Here is a 20,060-nt window from a genome sequence, read left to right as displayed (position 1 = left end):
CTCAAGACATTCGACAAATGGTCACCAGATTCCAAAGTGCCCAGCATCTTCCGGCCTTTGACTTTCTGAGGTTACTCTGCCTCATGGCATCCTGCATTTTTCTGGTGCCAAAGGTGCGCCTGAGAATGAGATCTCTCCAGTGGGCTCTCAGGACTCAATGTTATCCATTATCAGGCAGGATGTCAGATCTCCTTCATGTTCCATGCAGGGTCGCACAGGATCCCCTGTTGTGGGCGTGCGAGGACAACATTCTGAAGGGAGAACCTTTTTGGCAGCCATAGCCAGAGATAACAGTAGTAACGGATGCCTCACTCACAGAGTGGGGAGCAATTGCCAACAATCTGACAATCAGCGGTCGTTGGTCTCCATCAGAGTCCAAACTACATACCAACCTTTTGGAGCTGAGGGCAATCAGACTGAAGGTCTTTCTGCCATCTCTGCGGTGGAAGAATGTCCTGATAATGACAGGCAACACAGTGGCCATGTACTACTTCAACAAAAGAGGAGGCGTAGAGTCACTACCACTGTGCATAGAGGAAATTCAGCTCTGGTTCTGGGCAATTCAAGAAGGAATCTCCCTATCAGCAGTTCACCTAGCCGGAGTGGAGAATACCGCAGCGGACGCTCTGAGCAGGCAGAGCACAGTCTCGCATGAATGGGAACTAGCTCAGGAAGTCCTTCAAGAGATCTTCACTCTTTGGGGAATACCTCAAGTGGATCTGTTCGCGACAAGTATCAACCGGAAGTGCGAGCGGTACTGCTCACGGGAATTTCCCACAAGAGGAGCTCTATGGGATGAGTTCATAGCAAACTGGGTAGTTTCCACTCCTGTATGCGTTTCCTTCAGTCCTCATCATTCCTTAAGTCATCAGGAGGTCCAGGAAATCCATTATCCTAATTGTTCCGGATTGGGCCAGGAGGACGTAGTACCCGGACCCGGATCTTTTCTCTATCATCAGCTTCAAACGTTCTACGAGCAGCGCAAGATTCCACAGTGGGAGCATCGCTGTCTGCTCACTTAGAAGCCGCGGAAGGGAAACAATATCACTCCGTGTATAATCTAAGCAAACGTTTGAAGCTGAAGATAGAGAAAAGATTGGGAAAAATCATGAGAATCCCTACTGAGAGCAACTACTGAATTATCATTAGAAGCCAGCATTCACAGCACATAGGAACTATTCTCTATGCATATACCAGAAATAAAACCGAAGAACCACACCAGTGAGGCAGCTTGACATCCAGCTGCTTTACCATCCCTCTTTAAGTGTGAATAACAGAAGTTGCTGTGCCTTTTCTGATGGGTCAACAGATTTGTGTTCTTTGATGGAAGAAATCGGTCCTGATGAAGATGACGAACGAAGATAAATGACATTGAAACCGGTCGAGCACTACATCGGAAGTCTCATAACTAAGGGAGATTCGTAGAAAAACAACTAAATATACAGACCACCTTAGAGGACTAAGAACCTCTTGGTGCAGTCTCTTCTTTTTACCCTCGATACTACATCCTATTACATGAAAAACAGGGGGTTTGTTAACATACAAGATAGTATATCTTGTTCTTGGAATTAGACAATAACTGAGAACATCAACTATAGCGAGAGCTACTTTTCGCTTCTGCACTAGATAGTCCTTTAATTTGGAACACCATGCTAACCCTTATATACATATCTTGCTTTTACAAATCTATACATTTTTTGTTTTTTTATTATACTCACGAGTGATACGAGCATACTTCACGGAGGGCAAATAAATTGTCGTATTTCGTGACAAACAGTCCCGCGTGAACTGCTCGATCAATCGAGATGAGATAGGCAGTATATGGAATAATACTGCTTCTTAACGGTTAATGTTTTAATCACACTAGACTATATCAACTTGCCTTGAATGGAATCCACTGTAGTAACAAGGTAAGTTTCCCTCTCACCTATCCCTTTTAGATAGGCGATGCCACAGCGCTTCCTAGGGTCTCCTTACACCACCTAGGGAGAGGGTGTTCTTCTGTGCAGGGCAAGTGTTAGGGTACACATTAGAATGGCAGAATAATAGCCCCACATGTCCTTGTGTTTTGTGTGATACTGAATACGTGGGAGGACACAATCCATTCGAAGAACAAGTTACTTACCCATGGTAACGTTCTTTAGACTGTATGTTCCTCCCACGTATTCCTCATCGCCCCTCCCAACCTGACCTGTAGTAGAATTTTCCATGTTATTACAGTCTTCGCTCTTTCAGGAGGAGTAACTGTCAAGCGTAGGATATCCTATGCACGTAAAAAACAGAACTGAAGCCAACGGTCGCTGTGTACGCTTAATACTATGGATGACGTCGACATCGAGACGGAGGCCTTTGAGGGACATCGAGTCAACAGGCATCGACGCGTAGTGCCCTCTGCTGAAAAAAGAATTCCGAAGTAGCTGAAGCTGGATATGGAAATATCATAAGATGAGGAATACGTGAGAGGAACATCCAGTCGAAAGAACGTTACCATGGGTAAGTAACTTGTTCTTCCCTGTGAAAATCAACGTAACCCTCCCCCGGCCTTTATGGGCTATTGTACAACAGTGCCCCCCAATTTTCATCATTCATCATTCAACCTACTACAGTACTGGGACAAGGAAGAGGCAACTAGGAGTAGTGAACACTAGTAACACTTTTAAATGTTTTAGGTTTTATCAAATTGTAAAGTTAGATGTACTTATTTGTTATGAAATGAGCTAATTATTAATTTAGGGAAGAATTAGATTATTTTCGTCTTACACGCATGTATTTTTTTTCTTTCCTCTTTACTCTTCTTCCTTTGTTCGGCTTCTCTTTCCCTTCTCTTTGGTTTTTTTTCCCTCTCTTATTTCTTCTTCCCTTTCTTTCTATCTCAATTTAGTGTTTTGAATACTTGTATTTTTCTTTCTTAATGCTTATGTTGTTCAATTTTTATTATGTATTTGTAAAAAGTCTTCTTTTTGACTATAACACAATAGAAAAATAAAAAAAATTGTAACCTGTTTCACCACTCTACCACTGAGACGGGGAAGATGCCTGAAGAGTATTGTGAAGGTCAGGCATGTCCCTCTAATTGTAGTCAGGCAATTCTAATTGAAGACTCACACCTGCAACCTGTGAAGTGGCTGCAGGTGTATAAGAAGGGAGGAAACGCGCAACACACAGACCAACAGGGAGGCCTGTGTGGGAGAGTGCAACAGGGAGTCCAGTTTGTGAGGAGGCAGCCGCGATGGGTCCTGCAGCGAAGCAAGGATGCCGGCAGATGACCTAAAGCACTTGTGACATCCAGGAGCAGGCGGGCCGTAAAGAAACCACAAGTTTGGGAGCCTCAGTGGTCGGAGAAACGCAGCCAGAGCTGTGAACGAAGGAGCGGAAGAAAGGCAGCTGCCAGCGTATGTTGAAGCAGAGCAGAGCTGACAGAGGGAACGCCAAGGACCGGTGAGTGAAGGGCGAAAGTCACTCGAACTGGGGAGCTCGTGGGGACTGTGGGGTAAGCAAGGCAAGTGCCGAACAAGTGAAACCGCATGAAATTAATTAAACAAACCCGAGGCATGGGTTGGTTGAAACTTAAACAGCAAAGCAAATAGTAACAAGTATTGAATACCGCACTGAATTATACTTTTATAAGTAAAGTTACAACAAGCGACAAATGCATGTGAACCGCAAACATTGTTTTGTGAAAGGAAAAGTGGAAGATTGCAAGAGAGCATGACCGCAAGATGGTAAAGGAGTGAAATAACCCTTAAGTGAACTCTCTTAATTGAATACAGTGTGGCAAGACCTAGGATTGGTCCAAGTTGTGTGATACAGTGTGGCAAAGCCAAGAGGCTGACAAGGAGAAACCAAGAGAGTGGTAACATCCGCACAGCAGCAAAAGCAGAAGAACCTGTGTGGGTCAAAAAGGGTTTGCACCAAAAGACTGAAAAAGAGACTGAATGCACAATTAGTGTGCATTTGGCCTGGTTGAAAAGACTGAATTCCAAAATACAGAACAAGGGGAGTCTGGGTGCCCCCTGCTCCCCTAGTTCGGTATTAAGGGCTTCAGTGGTCACAGGGGTGTCCCCCACATACATTATATGTGTGGCGGGGGACAAAATAAAAGCAAAAGATCGAATTACAAAATGTGAACAAGTGGGGTTCACAATTTTGTAATTCGATATTTTGGGACTCAATCCTTTAACGTACATCCGGTCAAAATGCCTAAGGTTCCTGGTTGTATGACCTGTAACGGGTGGACTGTGTGGTCTGATAACTGCACCAGACCAGGGAACCCTCAATTGTGGAAGCTAACGACCTTGTTAAAGCAAACCAAGAAAGAGTAAGCTGAATGAAGTGTTACGCTTATCCAGAAGGAAAGTTAAGTTAATATTGGCCTTGTTCTGAACATTGAGAGATGGAGGCATACAGAGGTTGGCAAGTTGAAGTCCTGGGGAAGGCAATCCTGAGACTTGATGAACTACAGTGTTGTATTGAGGACAGAATTCTCAAGACCATTTTCTGTGGATCTGTGTTGCCTTGAACTTGGGGAAGGGAACTCCAAGGATTTGTGGAACTGTTGTGAATTTAAGCATGGTAATCCACAGACTTGAACTTGGGGAAGGGGAGCTGAAAAGAAAGCTAGGAGCTGGAAGAAGCTCAGAACTTTTGTTTGATCACCATTACTTGTATTACTGACACCCATACACTTTGCTTAGCTTTAGTTGTGAGGGCAAGGATATGTTTTGGACACAGACAGACTTTTAAGTTGAACTTTCGGACTCAGACTTTCCTTAGTTTTGTTCAGGTAGGGAAATCCCACCTTAGCATAGGGAAAGTTAGGCCTTCGACCATCCTGACATTTGAGTTAATAAACCATTTTATTATGAACTTTGAATCTGTTGTCTGTGTCTTGCTTCATGTGTCTTCACACCCTCCATCGTATTGCAAGTCGTATATTTCTGTTGTGTGCTTGGACATTGATCTCGCATTGAGTAGGTTGCATTGTATCTGTCTGTTTCTTGTGGTCTGTTTGGTCTTTGGCTGTGTAATTTGGTGGTTGCGTTGGTGTTGGTAATTTTTTTCACCGCATTGCTTATTGGGGTCTGTTGATGCTGTTTCTTCAATGAGTAGTTCAGCCAGATTTCGTAGTAGATTGGTGTCTTCTTTGTGGCCGTCTTCCTGATGACGTTGATGGTACCTTTTTTTTTCATGCCAATATTTTGTGATGAATGACGTGTTTGGGTCATTTCCTTGATTGTGTTTGTTTCCCATCTTTCCCCTAGGTTTCCAGTTATCCTGCTAATGTGCTTATGGTTCTTGAGGATAGATGGTTGTTTGAGTGGGTGGTAGGTTGTCAGGTAGAGTGTTGGGTAGTGTGATTTTGGTCTTGTTCTTGCAAGTGGAACATTTTCTGTTGAGCGTGCAGGTGTGCTAAACCTTGGTATGTGTCTGTTCTCCGGTGTGGGGCTCTGAGCCTGTTCCACTTAATGTGTTTGGTTTTGGTTGGTCTTCGTGCATCGGTCTTTCGTGGTGCTAGGCATTTTGTAATGGGATCTGTTCTGAGGGTGGCTCTATCCCAGGGGGGAGGACTATGACAGGGTCAGGCTTTTCCTGGAGATGGTGTTACCCCAGGGGTGCGGGGTGTTCTTGCAACTGTGGGTTAGTCCTGACAGGCAGTGGCTGACCCTGACAGTCAGGGATTAACTCTTGCTGACTAAGACTAACCCGGACTATCGGGGACTAACCCTGGCAGTTAGTGACACATTTTGGGGTTTGGGGACTACATTCTGGTGGTTAGATGTATTGGATTCACAGGTCTGAAAGCCTCCCTGTGGTGATCCGTGGTTAGGTCTTTCATTTAGGGTTCCTGGGTGGCTGTCTCTCCTTGTGTGGTCCTGTGGTTTTTGTTGTGGTAATTGTATCCGGTTGTATCGGGCTAACAGTGGTGAGGGCCTCCCTGTGGTGACCTCTGGTGTCTTGTAGTTATATCTACCCTTTTGGGGTCATGATTAACTGTCTATCGTTTTGGGTTCCTGCAGTTTTTTTGTCGTATTTGTACCGGGTTCCCAGTTGCCAAAGCCTCCCTGCAATGCCCTTTGGTATGATCTTGCTTTGTGTGGACCTGTGGTTTTGTTGTTGTAGTTGTATCGGGTTCACAGGTGCGAGGTACTTCCTGTGGTTTGAATTTCCCTTGTGGGGTCCGGTATACTGGTCTCCCTCTGTGGGTTCTTGTATTGGGTTCAACAGTGGTGAAAGCCTCCCTGTGGTGACCTGTGGTTAATGCTTCCCTTGTAGGGTGGCTTTCTCTCTTTGTGGGGTTCCTTAGTTTTTTGGTTGTACCCGGTTCACAGAGGCAGTGACCTTCCTGTGGTGCCCTGTGGTTTTGTAGTTGTATTGGGTTAAACATGACAAAGGACTCCCTGTGATGCCCTTTGTTTTGAATTTTTGTGTGGACCTGTGGTTTTGTACTTTTGGTTATATCGGGTTCAACAGTGATGGAAGCCTCCCTGTGGGTTATTTTTCCTTGTGGGGTCCTGTGTAAATGTCTGTCTCCTTCTTTGGGCTCTTGTGTTTGTATTGGGTTCAACAATGGCGAAAGCCTCCCTGTGGTGTCCTTTGGTTAGATCTTCCCTTGTTGGGCCCTGTGTGGTTGTGTCTCCTTTTGGGTTCCCACTGTTTTTTTAGTTGTATCTAGTTCACAGAGGTGGTGGCCTGGTGTTTTGTAGTTGTATCGGCTTCACAGTTGCGAAAGCCTCCGTGTGATGGCCTGTGGTGGTTTGTGGTTAGGTCTTTCCTTGAGGGGCCCTGTATGGTTGTCTACCTTTGTGGCCCCTTATAGTTTTGTAGTCGTATTGGGATCAACAGTGGAGATAGCCTCCCTGTGGTGTCCTGTGGTTAATTCACATTAATTAAACAGTAGCTATACTCCAATAGTTCTCCTAGATTTAACCCTGGATATTGTGATAAACCTGAAGGTACTCTCACATCTACTCCCCAGGGATCTTTTGTTCAGGTGGCCAGGGAAGGGCCATTGCTTTTGGATCCTGATCCTGACCCTTAGGGAGGATAACCTGGGGGGAGGGTCTTTGGGGAGATGGTGCCAGAGCGCGAGACAGGGTATCCACCATTTCCTGACAGTGATTCAGCTTACCCTCACTCAGCCTTTGTAGGATATTGCTACCCAGATCCTACTTTTCCCCCTGAGTCAGACCAAGTACTGAGAAAAAGAAACTAACCCCAAGAGTAATAAAGATTACCTATAGGAAACACCACTATAGTACAGAGACGAAGATGACAGAGCCTTAAGTCTATAGAGCTGAAGGTCAGGCATGTCCTGTTAATTGGAATAATTGTGGTCAGGCAATTGAGCCTGGGACTTCGCACCTACACCCTGTTAGAGACTCACAGGTGTATAAAAGGTGGATTCCACAAACAGCAAGGAGAACGAAAGCGGGAACGGGAGCGAGATGCCTGTGGAGTGAGAGAGGAGCAGGAAGGCCAGCACACCCTGTGAGAAAACCAGAGGGGGACGGAACACTGAGATGCTGGAGAAAGGCACAGTATACCAGAGTGTCACTGTGTGGCGAGAGAGCCGTATCTCCAAGTGTCAGGAAATCATTGCGGCGCTCTTTGCACTTGCCATCAATACCTTCTATCATTACCCGGCTACCTGCCCGCTCCTCGTTGTTCTGACCATCAGAGCTGGCTCTTCGTAACGTATGTCCATTGCAGCATGCTGCGCACCGTTTCCTGGCTCCTCCTCGCTTGTTCCTACAGCGTTGGGGGTTGCCATGGAAACGATGGCGGGCAATACACAAATGTTCCACTTGGCACAACGCATGACGTACTGCCGCACTCTGCGTGTCAGGTGATCATTTTAAAAGCCCCACCTGACGCCGGGAACATTGCTTCTGAATTTTGTTTTCATCAAGCAACCACGTACTGCAGTGTTTTCGGAATTTCTTGGTTTGGACCCATTTCTGCTATTTGGATTTGGCTTGCCTATCCCTTGTCTTGCTGTCTCATTGATACCTTGCCTCGACCTCGGAACGCTTGTTGGAACTGCCTGCCTGAAGTTTTGTATCCTGATTTGTTTGGAACGTTGCTGGACTCGGAACGCTGTATTGGAATTGCCTTGTCATTTCTTTGTTCTGGTGTTGTTCGGAATTCTTTTCACCTTGTCCCGTCGCAATTGGAACTATCACGCTTCAGGAAATTAACCACGTCCTTCCTTCCCTTTTCCCTCCTCGGATTTCATATTCATTGAACATTTTATGGCTCTCCCATGTGCCTGAACTAGTGACTGTCATTGTACATCTAGGCATCCTCGTGCCGGAGGTGTTAGGCATATGTGCTTGAACTAGAGACTGCCATTGCACATCCAGGCATCCTCGTGCCGGCGGTGTTAGGTGGACTTTGAACCTCATTTGGATTCCTTCACTACATTGTCTCTTCACCTCGGATCCCGCATTCACCATCCATCAGAACCCATTGGTTAAGACTGTTAGGAATTTTGATTGTCTTGTTCTACTTACCACTACATTACGCCTCCATTTATAGTATATGTTATTTGTCTACAGGATCACACCCCGCTTATAGTTGAGTCCTTAGATCGATTCAAAGACACACACACATGTGAGTTACATTGTCTCTAGTTTTGATTCATGTCTCATTGTGACCGGTGTGATTTCTGACTCTCTTTCCTTGCAGCCAGCTGTCTTACCGGGACGATTACACTATCTTTCAGGCAATCCTCCTCCCAAACAGTCCATTTGTACTTTTGGGAGTTGTATTGTGGGGAAGAATTCCTCAGCTACACGACCTGATCAAGTGCCCACAGGCTGACATCTAGGGGTCCCCAAACGGATCCTGAGATATTCAGAAGCCTTTACATACATATACCATGGGAGACCCAAACGATTCGTTGGCTGCCTTGGTTCAGTTAGTGGCCAACCTACGGGCCGATAGGAGCGCTGCTCATGACGCGACCCAGCGTCGAATCAATGACCTACAGGCTGTGTTGCATTCTGGGGCTGGCGCCTTGGCCTCATCTTCGGGTGCGGCTTCAGACGGGGTACTGCCAAGGCAGGAAAATGTTCCCGTTTATATGGCAGCACAGTTCCCTTTGGCCCCTCCTGAACGGTTTCTGAGTGACCCGAAGACATTCCGTATGTTCATAAATCAATGTAGGCTTCCCTTCTTGTGTCGCCCTACATCTTTCCCTGATTCAACCACCAAGGCGGCATGTGTGTTGTCTTATTTGGGTGGTACGGCTGTGGTTTGGGCCAACCCATTGCTGGAGCAGGGTAGCAATCTCTTGTATGATTGTGATGCCCTTATTACCGCCATGTCACATGTGTTTGACACTCGCTACAAGTCCCTAGCTTCTGATTTGGAGTTACTCTCTTTGCAGCAGAAGGAAATGACCCTTCTTGCGTATCTGACTACATTTAACCAGCTGGTTGCTGAGACCGGCTGGCCTGATGAAAAGAAGGGGGCTTTGTTTTATAAAGGACTGTCTGATTCCTTGAAAGACGTACTGGCTACCGTCCCCATTATGCCTACTGCCTTCCCAGAGTTGGTGGATCTCGTTTTGCAAAATGATGTATGGAGGGCAGAACGAAGAACTCACGCATTACTCACGCAGAATCAGCTTCGGCTACCTCAACTAATGTCGAACCCATGCAGATCGGGACACTTCGGGGTCCCATCTCGGTTGAGGAAAGGGATAACTGAAAAAAGAACAACTTGTGCTTCTACTGTGGTTCGGCTAAGCATTTCCTGAGACAGTGTCCTAAAAAGCCCAAGAAGCAGGGAAACAGGGAAATGCCAAAGCCCGGCAATAGAGGAAGCCCCTTTGCTGAGCCAAAACGACTAGGGCTCCAGTTTCATGGTTCTGTTCTCTGTCCCTGTTGACTTGGTCTTTTCCAATGAAGGCTCTTGTTCTACGGAGGCTGTGTTGGATTCAGGGGCTACAGGAAATTATGTGGATGTACAATTTGTGAGTGATAACTGTATTCCATTGGTATCCAAGTCTTGCCCAGAATTGGTGAATGCAGTGGATGGTACCACACTACTGTCTGTGCTTTTAACCGAATGTACTGTTGAAATCGTTATGACCATAGCCCCTGGGCATATGGAAGTTATCACTTTCCACATCATCACGGCCCCACAGTTTAAACTTATCCTTGGCCTACCTTGGTTTAAGAAACACAATCCTGTCATTGATTGGGCCACAGGAAAGGTTTGTTTTTTTTCTGATTACTGTGAGGAGACATGCCTTTCTGCTAGCACTACATTGATGAGCCCCAGCTTGTTTGTTTTGTTTTATTACTTGTATTGTTTGTTTTATTACTTGTATTGCGCACCAGACCCAGGGGTAGCAGGGCGCATTGCATACGACAGCTTACAGCTTAGTTATAATAACACAAGGGGACATATAAAAACAATATATACAAATAACAGGCACAAAATATACAATAGTTACTGTATCTGCTCAGTAGGACAATAAATACTGAGGGCGAGTATGTACAAAAACACAGGTTGGTTGGACGGTGGGAGGTCAGTCATGGTAAAATGCAGGAAGTTTATTTGTCCACCTCTTTAATCCAATTTATAAGGTTTTGTCGGGAGGTAAGGTATGGTTGGTAAGACCGTAGAGTAGATGGTAGTGAGTTCTATAATTGGGCAGCTTTGACCTGGAAGCTACAGCCTCCGACTCTAGACAGTTTAAATCTAGGTATTGAAATACCGTTGGAATTGACGGACCTTGTAATTCTTGTGGGACTTATTCTGGTCATTCTTTTGGATATGTATTGTGGTGCAGCATTGTTTAGGCATTTATAAACAAGCGAAGCCACTTTTAGCTGGATTTTCTGCTGAGTCGAGAGCCAGTTAATGTCTTTTCTGTATTCAGTAATGTGTGCTCTCCTGGGTATACCTAGTGCTGCTCTAAGAGCATTATTCAGCAGGATTTGGATTCTTTTGATAGTGCCCTTGTTGGCCCCTATATAGAGAGAGTTGCCCCTATGTAGAGCTTGCCCATATTGGACTCAGCTTTGGTGGTTGGGGCTGTCACTGCCACAGTATTGCCTAAAGAATAAGAAAAGAATAAGAAAGGCGCAGAGGTTCTTCCTCCCCATCGACCCTATGATTGCCCTATTGATTTGGTCCCAGACGCTGCAATTCCTTCCGGTCGCGTCTACTCCTTGACTCAGAAGGAGGACGCTGTGCTTAAGGATTACCTGGACAATGCATTAAAGTCAGGTTTCATCCGTCCCTCATGTTCACCAGCGGCCACCCCTCTCTTCTTTGTCCCGAAGAAGGAAGGGGACCTGCGTCCCTGTATCGACTACTGCGCATTAAACGCGGTTACCATACACAATCGGTACCCGATTCCCTTGATCTAGGTGCTTCTGGACCAGTTGGGTTAATCAGTGCTTTTTACCAAGTTGGATCTACTTGGGACATATAACTTGGTAAGAATGCAAAAAGGGGATGAGTGGAAGACTGCTTTTAAGACTAGGCATGGCCTCTACGAATACCTAGTGATGCCGTTCAGCCTATGCAATTCCCCAGTAACGTTTCGGTGTTTCATCAATGATGTTTTCAGAGACTTACTTGATATATACATTGTGGTATATCTTGTCAATATATTGATTTACTCTCCCTCTTATGAGAAGCATGTTCAGCACGTCTCCACGGTCTTGCAGCGGTTGCAGGACCACAACCTCCATGCCAAGTTCGAGAAGTGCATTTTCCATGCCACGCACGTTGAGATCTTAGGCTATGACATCACCAGTGAGGGAGTCCGTATGAGCGGTTCCAAGGTCATGGCCATTCTGAATTGGCCTGTTCCAACATCTGTCAAGGCCCTGCAATTCTTCTTAGGGTTCTCTCATCTCTCCAGACGTTTCATACATTCCTTTTCTGCTACTGTGGCACCACTGACTTTGCTTACAAGCCCCAAGCAAGCCTTTGTATGGACGGAGGAAGCACAATCTGCGTTTGACGAACTCAAGGCTGCATTCACTTCGGTCCCCGTCCTCCAACATCCTGATCCTACTAGACCCTTCTATGTAGAAGCTGACACTTCGGACCAAGCGGTCAAGGCTGTTTTGTCCCAGGTATGTGCCGATGCTGGGTTTCTACACCCCGTAGCTTACCACTCTCAGAAGCTCACCAAATATGAGGTGAACTACACGATAACGGAACGAGAACCCTTGTCAGTACCGGATGCCTTTAAGGTCTGGAGGCATCATCTTCTAGCTACTGAGACGCTAGTTCAAGTATATATGGACCATCACAACTTGCTCGCATTACAGTATGTTAAGTGCACCACGGCTAGGCATGCCAGGTGGCACAAATTCTTCTCCAGATTCAATTTTGTGATTACGTATCAACCAGGGTCTTTACATTCTAAGGCTGATGCTCTTTCAAGGATGTTTGGGGAAAAGACTGTATGTGCTGGGAACGGCAACATGCTGTTACCTACTCAGGTGCTTTGCACTTGCACCATGAAACCTTCATTAAGAACTATTATCCAGGAGTGGGTAGCTAGGGACCCACCGGAGATAGCCAAGTACAACATGGACATAGTATGTTCTATGCCTTACATCAAAGGTCGTCTATACCTCCCTGACACTGACGTCAGGTTGATTGCCTTGTGTTGGTGCCATGATTCCGTCATGGCTGCACATCCAGGCGCTCGCAAGACCACTGACCAACTGAACAGATGGTGTTGGTGGCCTTCAATGCACAAGGATGTTATGGATTATGTCGCTTCTTGCTCGATCTGTGCCCAGTGTAAGAGCAGCAGAACCAAATCGGTGGGTTTGTTGCAGCCCCTTCCTGTTCCAAAAAAGCCATGGGTAATGATCTCGATGGATTTCATAGTGGAGCTCTTGCACGTCCATGGTTTTGACACCATATGGGTGGTGACTGATTTCTTCACTAAAATGGCTGTGTTTGTTCCATGTCAAGGTTTACCTACAGCCCCCCTGTTTTGGCGGACTTGTTCCTACACCATGTCTTCCGTTTTTTTGGTCTGCCTGAGATCATCATATCCAACAGAGGTTCATAGTTTGCATCGCATTTCTTTTTTTTTTAAAAACTTTATTTTTGGCACATCACAACACATATCAGTTAACAACAAAATATTCAGTGAGTAAAAGCATTTTGTTTCTGCATGACATTTCTATATAATGAATTGGCACGTTACATACTTTTTTAACTATCCTCATTAGAGAGCGAGTCCTGTAGGTATATTCTGAATACAGTCCAAATATAATTCGGCCTGTTTGTAGTGGGTGTCATTTTTACATAAGTTTCTTCACATTCATTGACGTATGCTAGTTCTCGGAGAAAATGATCAATGCATGGGGCATGGGTGCTTTTCCATACTTGAAGTATGCATTTCTTTGCCACTACACATGCAACATTGAAAAGTATTCTAGTTTTTTCAGATATTTTCCCTATATTGCCAAACAAGTATTTCTGGGGTGTTAGGCGAGCTGGGATCTGTGTCATTTCCTCCAGTACCCACGCAACCTCCCGCCAGAACACAGTGATCAGTGGGCATGCCCAGTACATATGATATGCATCCGCCTTGGGGTTTCCACATTTCCGACAGCTTCTGGATATGGTGACATTGAATTTTGCCATTTTAACCAGGGTATAATGGCGTTTATTTAATACCTTAAACTGTATCAGCCTTAGGCCCGCATTTAACGAGACCTTTTTAGTTAGGAGGTAGTATCTTCTCCATTTTTCCTCTTCGATAGTTATGCCCATGACTGTCTCCCAAGAGGTTTTGACCTTATTTAGTGGTTGCGTATAGATTTGTATTATATTGTATAACTTTGATATACCTGTACCAGTTTGTGAGTATAGGGACTGAAAACACACATGCAGGGGTGCCTTCTCTGGGAATGATGGCCATCTTTTTTTTTTTTTAAACATGTTTATTTTTGATCGACACACCAGAGAAAAGTACGTTACAACATATTCTTTCATGACACTCTGTGCAGCTCATTGATCATCTCCTCCCCCATCAACCTCATTCCCGTCCCCCCTTAGTTAACGTCCAAATCTTGCTCTTCTGTCCGTTGTATCATCTCCGTGCTCCTTGCCGTTAGAGCGTTTGCTACCGCTTATGGCTTAAAAGTTAGTGCTGGATAGCTCTGGTCATAGTATATTACAGGGGACCAGATGTTCGTGAAGCGGTGAAGGAGGCCTCTGTTTGCTGCTGTGATCTTTTCTGAGACAAAGATGTCCCAAAGTTTCAGCCACCATAGGATCATCAGGGGTCCCTCCGGCGAATTCCAGGTTCGCGCCACTGTGATTTTAGCGGCCAGGAGGAGGTGAGTAAGGAGGGTGGCTCTTCTACCCGACCTTGGGTATATGCCTGGAAGCGGGGATCCTAGTAGGATTGATTCTGGCTCCAAGGTCAGCTTTATCCCAGTTATGTCTGCTATGGTGGCGATGCATTGGGCCCAGAAGTTTGCCACCACTGGGCAGGACCACCACATATGGAGGAACGATCCCTGTAGGCCACATCGACGCCAGCATGATGGCCATCTTTTTTTTAATGCGGATTTCATGCAGTGATATTGTAAGGTGGCTAACTCACCTCCTCCTACAGTGTCTGCAAAGTCTTCTGGTGTGATGAATCTCCCATTCGGGAACATGTCTCTCATTTTAATCTCATATTCCGGGACCCATGTCTTGTGTATGCTTATATCATATGTGGGTTTAATACCTGGGAAGTTCCAGAACAGGGCCTGTGAATCGTAGGGTGTGTCTATTTGTAGTCTTTTGCAGATCATAGCCCACGCCGTGATTGTGGTGGTTGCCGGGTCATATTTGCATTCGTCTTTGTGAGTTTTTGAGAATATTATTGAGCGCAAGTCGGTCGGACGAACCGAATGCCGCTCGATAAGGATGTGTGGTGCACTATCTGTCAGGTCCTACCAGTATTTAGCGTATTGTGCCTGAGCTATAAGGTACTACAGTTCGAAGTCAGGTGCAGCTATACCACCCATTTCATAGGGTTCCGCAAGTTGTTCCCATTTCATCCTGTTTGCCCCACCGTTCCATATGAATGTTGTCGCCATGGATCATAGGTTATCAAAAAAATGGTCTTCCAGGCCATATTGGGACATTACTGAACACATAAAGGAGTTTGGGAAGAATCACCATTTTGAATACCGCGATACGGCCAATGAGTGAGATTGGGAGTCTGGCCCATATCTGTAGCTTGGCGTGGATCACTTGTAGGAGGTGTTCGTAATTGTCAATGTATAGGGACGTCCTATCTTTAGATATGAGGATTCCCAGATATCTTATATTATCGGGGGACCATCGAAGACCGTGCGTATGAGTTGGGCAGGTGGTGGCAGGTGTTAGTGGGAAAATCTCGGACTTCGAAATGTTTATTTTGTATCCCGAGTATAACGCAAATTTATCCATGACTTCCAGCATGGGAGCGAGATTTTTCTCTGGTTCACGTATGTATAACAATGTGTAGTCCGCATACAGGGATATGGATTGGGTGCTTCCGCCCATCCTTATGCCTCTCTGCCTTTGCTATTGTCTGACCGTGACGGCCACTGTTTCTATAGTGAGGGAGAAGAGAATGGGAGAGAACGTGCCTCTGCCCAGGCTGAAGCTGTTGGATAAACTGTGGTTTGTAAGGACCTTGGCCTTCGGAGAAGCATATAATATTTTGATACACCGGATAAAGTATGGAACTAATCCAAATTTCTCCAGTACTGCAAACAGGTATGACCAGGAGACCGAGTCGAAAGCCTTCTTGGCATCCAATGACACAGCAACTGCCTGAGCCTCAGGTTTAATCTGCGCCATAATTCCGAATAGTCTGCGCAAGTTTAAAGCTGTGGATCTTGTTGGGATGAAACCGCACTGGTCAGGGTGTATTAAGGTCAACATCTTGGGTAGTAATCTAGTTGCGAGTATTTGAAAGGGCTAATCCCATGAAGGGTTAATTCCATGTTATAAAGCCAGGGGGTTGTTATCTGATAACATCAGGTGTCACAGCATTATCAGAAAATAAAGGGATGAGAGAATGAGGAAAGATCATAAACACCATGACGGACACTTCATCTGGCGAATGGGAGAAGAGTTTTCCCCTGTAGGTGCTTTTATCTAAGCTGGTTTTCTTCTGTGTTGTGGTTGCCAGGTTACGGAAGAGGAAGAGAGAGAGAACCATTATGCTTGGGCATATTAAGAGGTGGGCCTTGAAGAAACTGTGAGTTTAATGGAAAACATTATTAGTTAATTAAATGAAGAAACGTGTTGAAAATATGGCTGACACTGCAGTTTAGAGAAAGAAACGTTGAGCCTAAGGTGAGCGGCGCCAGAAGGAAATCGCAAGGCTATCCTGTGTTAATACATTGCTACAAGTAATTAACTTGACTATGTTGATGGCCCGCACTGGGAGAGCCGTCTGATAATAGCTGTTTGCCGCAGATGCCTGGAAATACGAGCGAGGTGAATGCGGAGACGCTACAGGGGGCGGAGCCGAGCAGAGTTAACAGCTGAGCCCAAATCAGCTGATTTTTATCCATGACTGCAGAGAGTCCAGTGAGGACCTCTGCCCGTGAAGCAGAGTTTAGCAGAAGAGCCGCGAGGACCTCTAGCGGCCATCAAGAGGAAAACAGGTACCAAGAGTGACAATAAGCTATTAAAGAGGAAAATAAAGGAGGAAATGAAACCAGCATAAATGTTCCTAAGAAGGGAGCTAAGTGAGAGATTAAAGATCATCAAATAGACTTTACAAACAAGAAGTGGAGTTTAAAGTGGAAAGACGAGAAAATATTAAAAGAAATGATTCATAAGAATTTACTGGAGGTGGCCCAAGAAACTTCAACGTAAATTGAGACTGTAAAGATTATTCAAAGGAGTAATTTAAGTGGCAGCATGAAAGACTGTCTCTAGTGTAGATTGTGAAAGAAAATAAAGAAATATAATTTGGGCAAAGAAGAGAAGCCAGAGATCTACAAGATTACAGAGGGCCTTGGTTACAGTTAAAAGTTTGTGTTCTGTTTAAATAAAAAGTTTTCTGTTTTACCTCTTATACTGAGTGATTGCCTTTTATTCCCATTTTGAAAACTTGACATTTGGTGGCAGCGGTGGGATAAGGCACAACGCAATGGAAGCCCTAATAAAGACTTTAAGCGAGGGACAGCATCTTTTACAACAAGCACTCCTGTTACAGAGTCAACAGGCACAAGCAGACCGCCAGGCATTCCAACAAGTGCTACAAGTTCAACAGGCACAACTAATTGATGCCACTAATTTAAGAAGGCATGCACAGGTACCAGCCTCAGTACTACAAAAATATGCCCCTAGAGAAGATCCGGCTCATTTTCTTGTAAATTTTGAAAGGGTGGCGACAAATGTTCAGTGGCCACCTGACAGATGGTGTCATTTTATTGCTCCCCTGATGACGGGGGAGAAGCAAAGTGCATATCTGGCTGCCAATCCGACGGGTGACACCAATTATGTCAACATGAAGAGAGTGGTGCTTGAAAGATTGGGACATGATGAGGAGGCAAACCGGATTAAATTTAGAGAAATCAAATTACAAAGTGAGGACACACCAAGACAATTATTTTATTGAGTTAAAGAGTTGGGGGATAAGTGGCTACACACCTCAACTCAAGAAATGGCTGAGAAGATTGTATTAGAACAGTTTATAGACGCTCTACCACCACCAATACAACGATGGGTTAGACAACACCATTGTCCTAGCTTGATGGACGCAGTGAACATCACATCAGCCTACCAAAAGGCAGGTCAAAGTAAAATGATGACGTATGCTGGGCCCAGCAGAACGGCCAATGGTACTCAAACCATGGTCAATAGACAAACAAATGCTTCAAGGTGGCCAAATTCAATAATACGCAGATCTGAGTGGGAAGGATCCAGATTCCGACCTGGCAGTGAGGGAATCCCAGGACCTGTTATAACAAGACCACCTAGCCAAACCTTCAAAGGTCCCCAATGTTTCGATTGTGGAGAGTGGGGCCATCAACGTAGTGAAGTTAATACGTGTAGCAACGTATTGACATGGGATAGCCTTGCGATTTCCTTCCGGTGCCGCTCACCTTAGGCTCAACGTTTCTTTCTCTAAACTGCAGCGTCAGCCATATTTTCAACACGTTTCTTCATTTCATTAACTTATAACATTTTCCATTAAACTCATAGTTTCTTGAAGGCCCAGCTCTTAATATGCCCAAGCATAATGGTTCTCTCTCTCTTCCTCTTCCGTAACCTGGCAACCACAACACAGAAGAAAACCAGCTTAGATAAAAGCACCTACAGGGGAAAACTCTTCTCCCATTCGCCAGATGAAGGGTCCATCATCATGTTTATGATCTTCCCTCATTCTCTCATCCCTTTATTTTCTGATAATGCTGTGACGCCTGATGTTATCAGATAACGACCCCCTGGCTTTATAACATGGAATTAACCCTTCATTGGATTAGCCCTTTCACAGAGTACTTTTGCGTATATTTTAGCATCTGTGTTGATTAACGAAAGACGGCGATAGGAGGACATTTCGTGGGAGGGACTCCTAGGTTTAAGTAATACTGTGATGATTTCTGCTCTCTTTATGTCTGGGAGTGAGCCACACATCATTGCTTCCTCCCATACGAGAGATAGGACTGGGGAGCGTTCTAAGGAGTATTCCTTGTATAATTCTGCACCCAATCCGTCCGAAGCGGGGCTTTTCCAGATGTCAGTGATTTGATCACTTCAGCAATTTCCTCACTGGTGATCGTTTGTTCGAGAGCCAGGGCGTGGTCTGTTGACAGTTTTGGGAGCGTAATATTGTCTAGATAGCCCCTCAGGTCTGCCTCAACACATGTATCGTGGTTTGAATATAGTTCAGTGTAAAATTTGGTAAATTCAGCATTTATCTCCTCTTCCTCGTTTATAACTTCCCCAGTTCTTGTTATAACACTTGTAATTCGGGTACGGTTCTGTTCATTCTTTAGCAGACAGGCCAAGAGGTGCCCCGCCTTATTACCCTCTCCGTATCTGCGTGCCCTGACTGGTGCAACCATGTACTTCTGTACCCTTGTTGCCAATTCGTTAAATTTCAAGAGGTAAGTATTGATTTCGGCTAAGGTCCTTTTATCGTGTGTTGTACTGTAGTCATTTTCAAGTGTTTTTAGGTGTTTCTCCATTTCTGTTAGTTCACATCTGACTGCTTTTATAAGTCCCGCTGTTTTAGACATTATGTTTCCCCTTATCCACACTTTGAAGGTTTCCCATATAGTCGACCATTTGTCCACCGATCCCTTGTTCATACTAAAGAATTCTTCCATTTCCACATGTAGTGACTCCACCACATTTGGGTCTTTAAGGATGTTTGGGAGCCTTCTCCATCTTCTAACTGGGGATTTCATGTTGTGTATTACCTCTATAGTGACTGGTGAGTGATCAGATAGTGTACGGGGGTGTATGTCACAGTGATTTACCGAGTTGGCCAATTGGGAAGAGATAAACCAATAATCTATCCTTGACTCAGTATCATGTGCCGATGAGTAGAACGTGTACTGTCTCTCCAATAGGTGTAACCCTCTCCATGCATCAACAAGGGCTAATTGTGCTAGGGCTGGATGTAAAACAGTAGCTGATCTGGTAAGATTTCTCTATTTGTCAGAGGACCTATCCAGAGTCACATCTAGTATGGTGTTGAAATCCCCTCCCCACAATATAGATGCATTTACTGCTAGGCCAATTTTAGCAATTACATTTACAAAAAACTCAGGGTCATCCATGTTCTGCCTTAGGTATTTACTGTGATCAATTCCTCTTTTGCTATTCTGTCCATATGATTACAAATATGCCTTGGGGTCAATTTTACTTTTCTCAGTTTTGAAACCCAAAGAGGGGTGTATCAATGTTATGACTCCTCTGTTCTGAGATGAATACTCGGTGTAATGTCTGGTGTTACCCCATAAAAAATACCATTGTTGACATTATGTAATGCGTGCGTTTCTTGCAGCATCGCAATGTGTGGGTGGTGTCTGTTAATATAAGACCCAACT

At 45.0% G+C, this 20,060-nt stretch overlaps 1 protein-coding gene across 1 annotated transcript; it reads right to left on the bottom strand.

Moving 5' to 3' along the window:
* Positions 1-15,564: 15,564 nt before the first annotated feature.
* On the bottom strand, positions 15,565-15,843 carry LOC138527204 (uncharacterized). The gene has a single exon (XM_069638317.1). The coding sequence runs from the start codon at positions 15,841-15,843 to the stop codon at positions 15,565-15,567; it is 279 nt and encodes a 92-aa protein (XP_069494418.1).
* Between the last annotated feature and the right edge of the window lie 4,217 nt (positions 15,844-20,060).

The sequence above is a fragment of the Ambystoma mexicanum genome, chromosome 14 (genome assembly GCF_040938575.1).
Source record: "Ambystoma mexicanum isolate Mex_15411 chromosome 14, UKY_AmexF1_1, whole genome shotgun sequence".
Lineage (NCBI taxonomy): Eukaryota > Metazoa > Chordata > Amphibia > Caudata > Ambystomatidae > Ambystoma > Ambystoma mexicanum.
The sequence above is the reverse complement of the archived record's forward strand: the minus strand, read 5'-3'. Positions and strand labels throughout refer to the sequence as shown.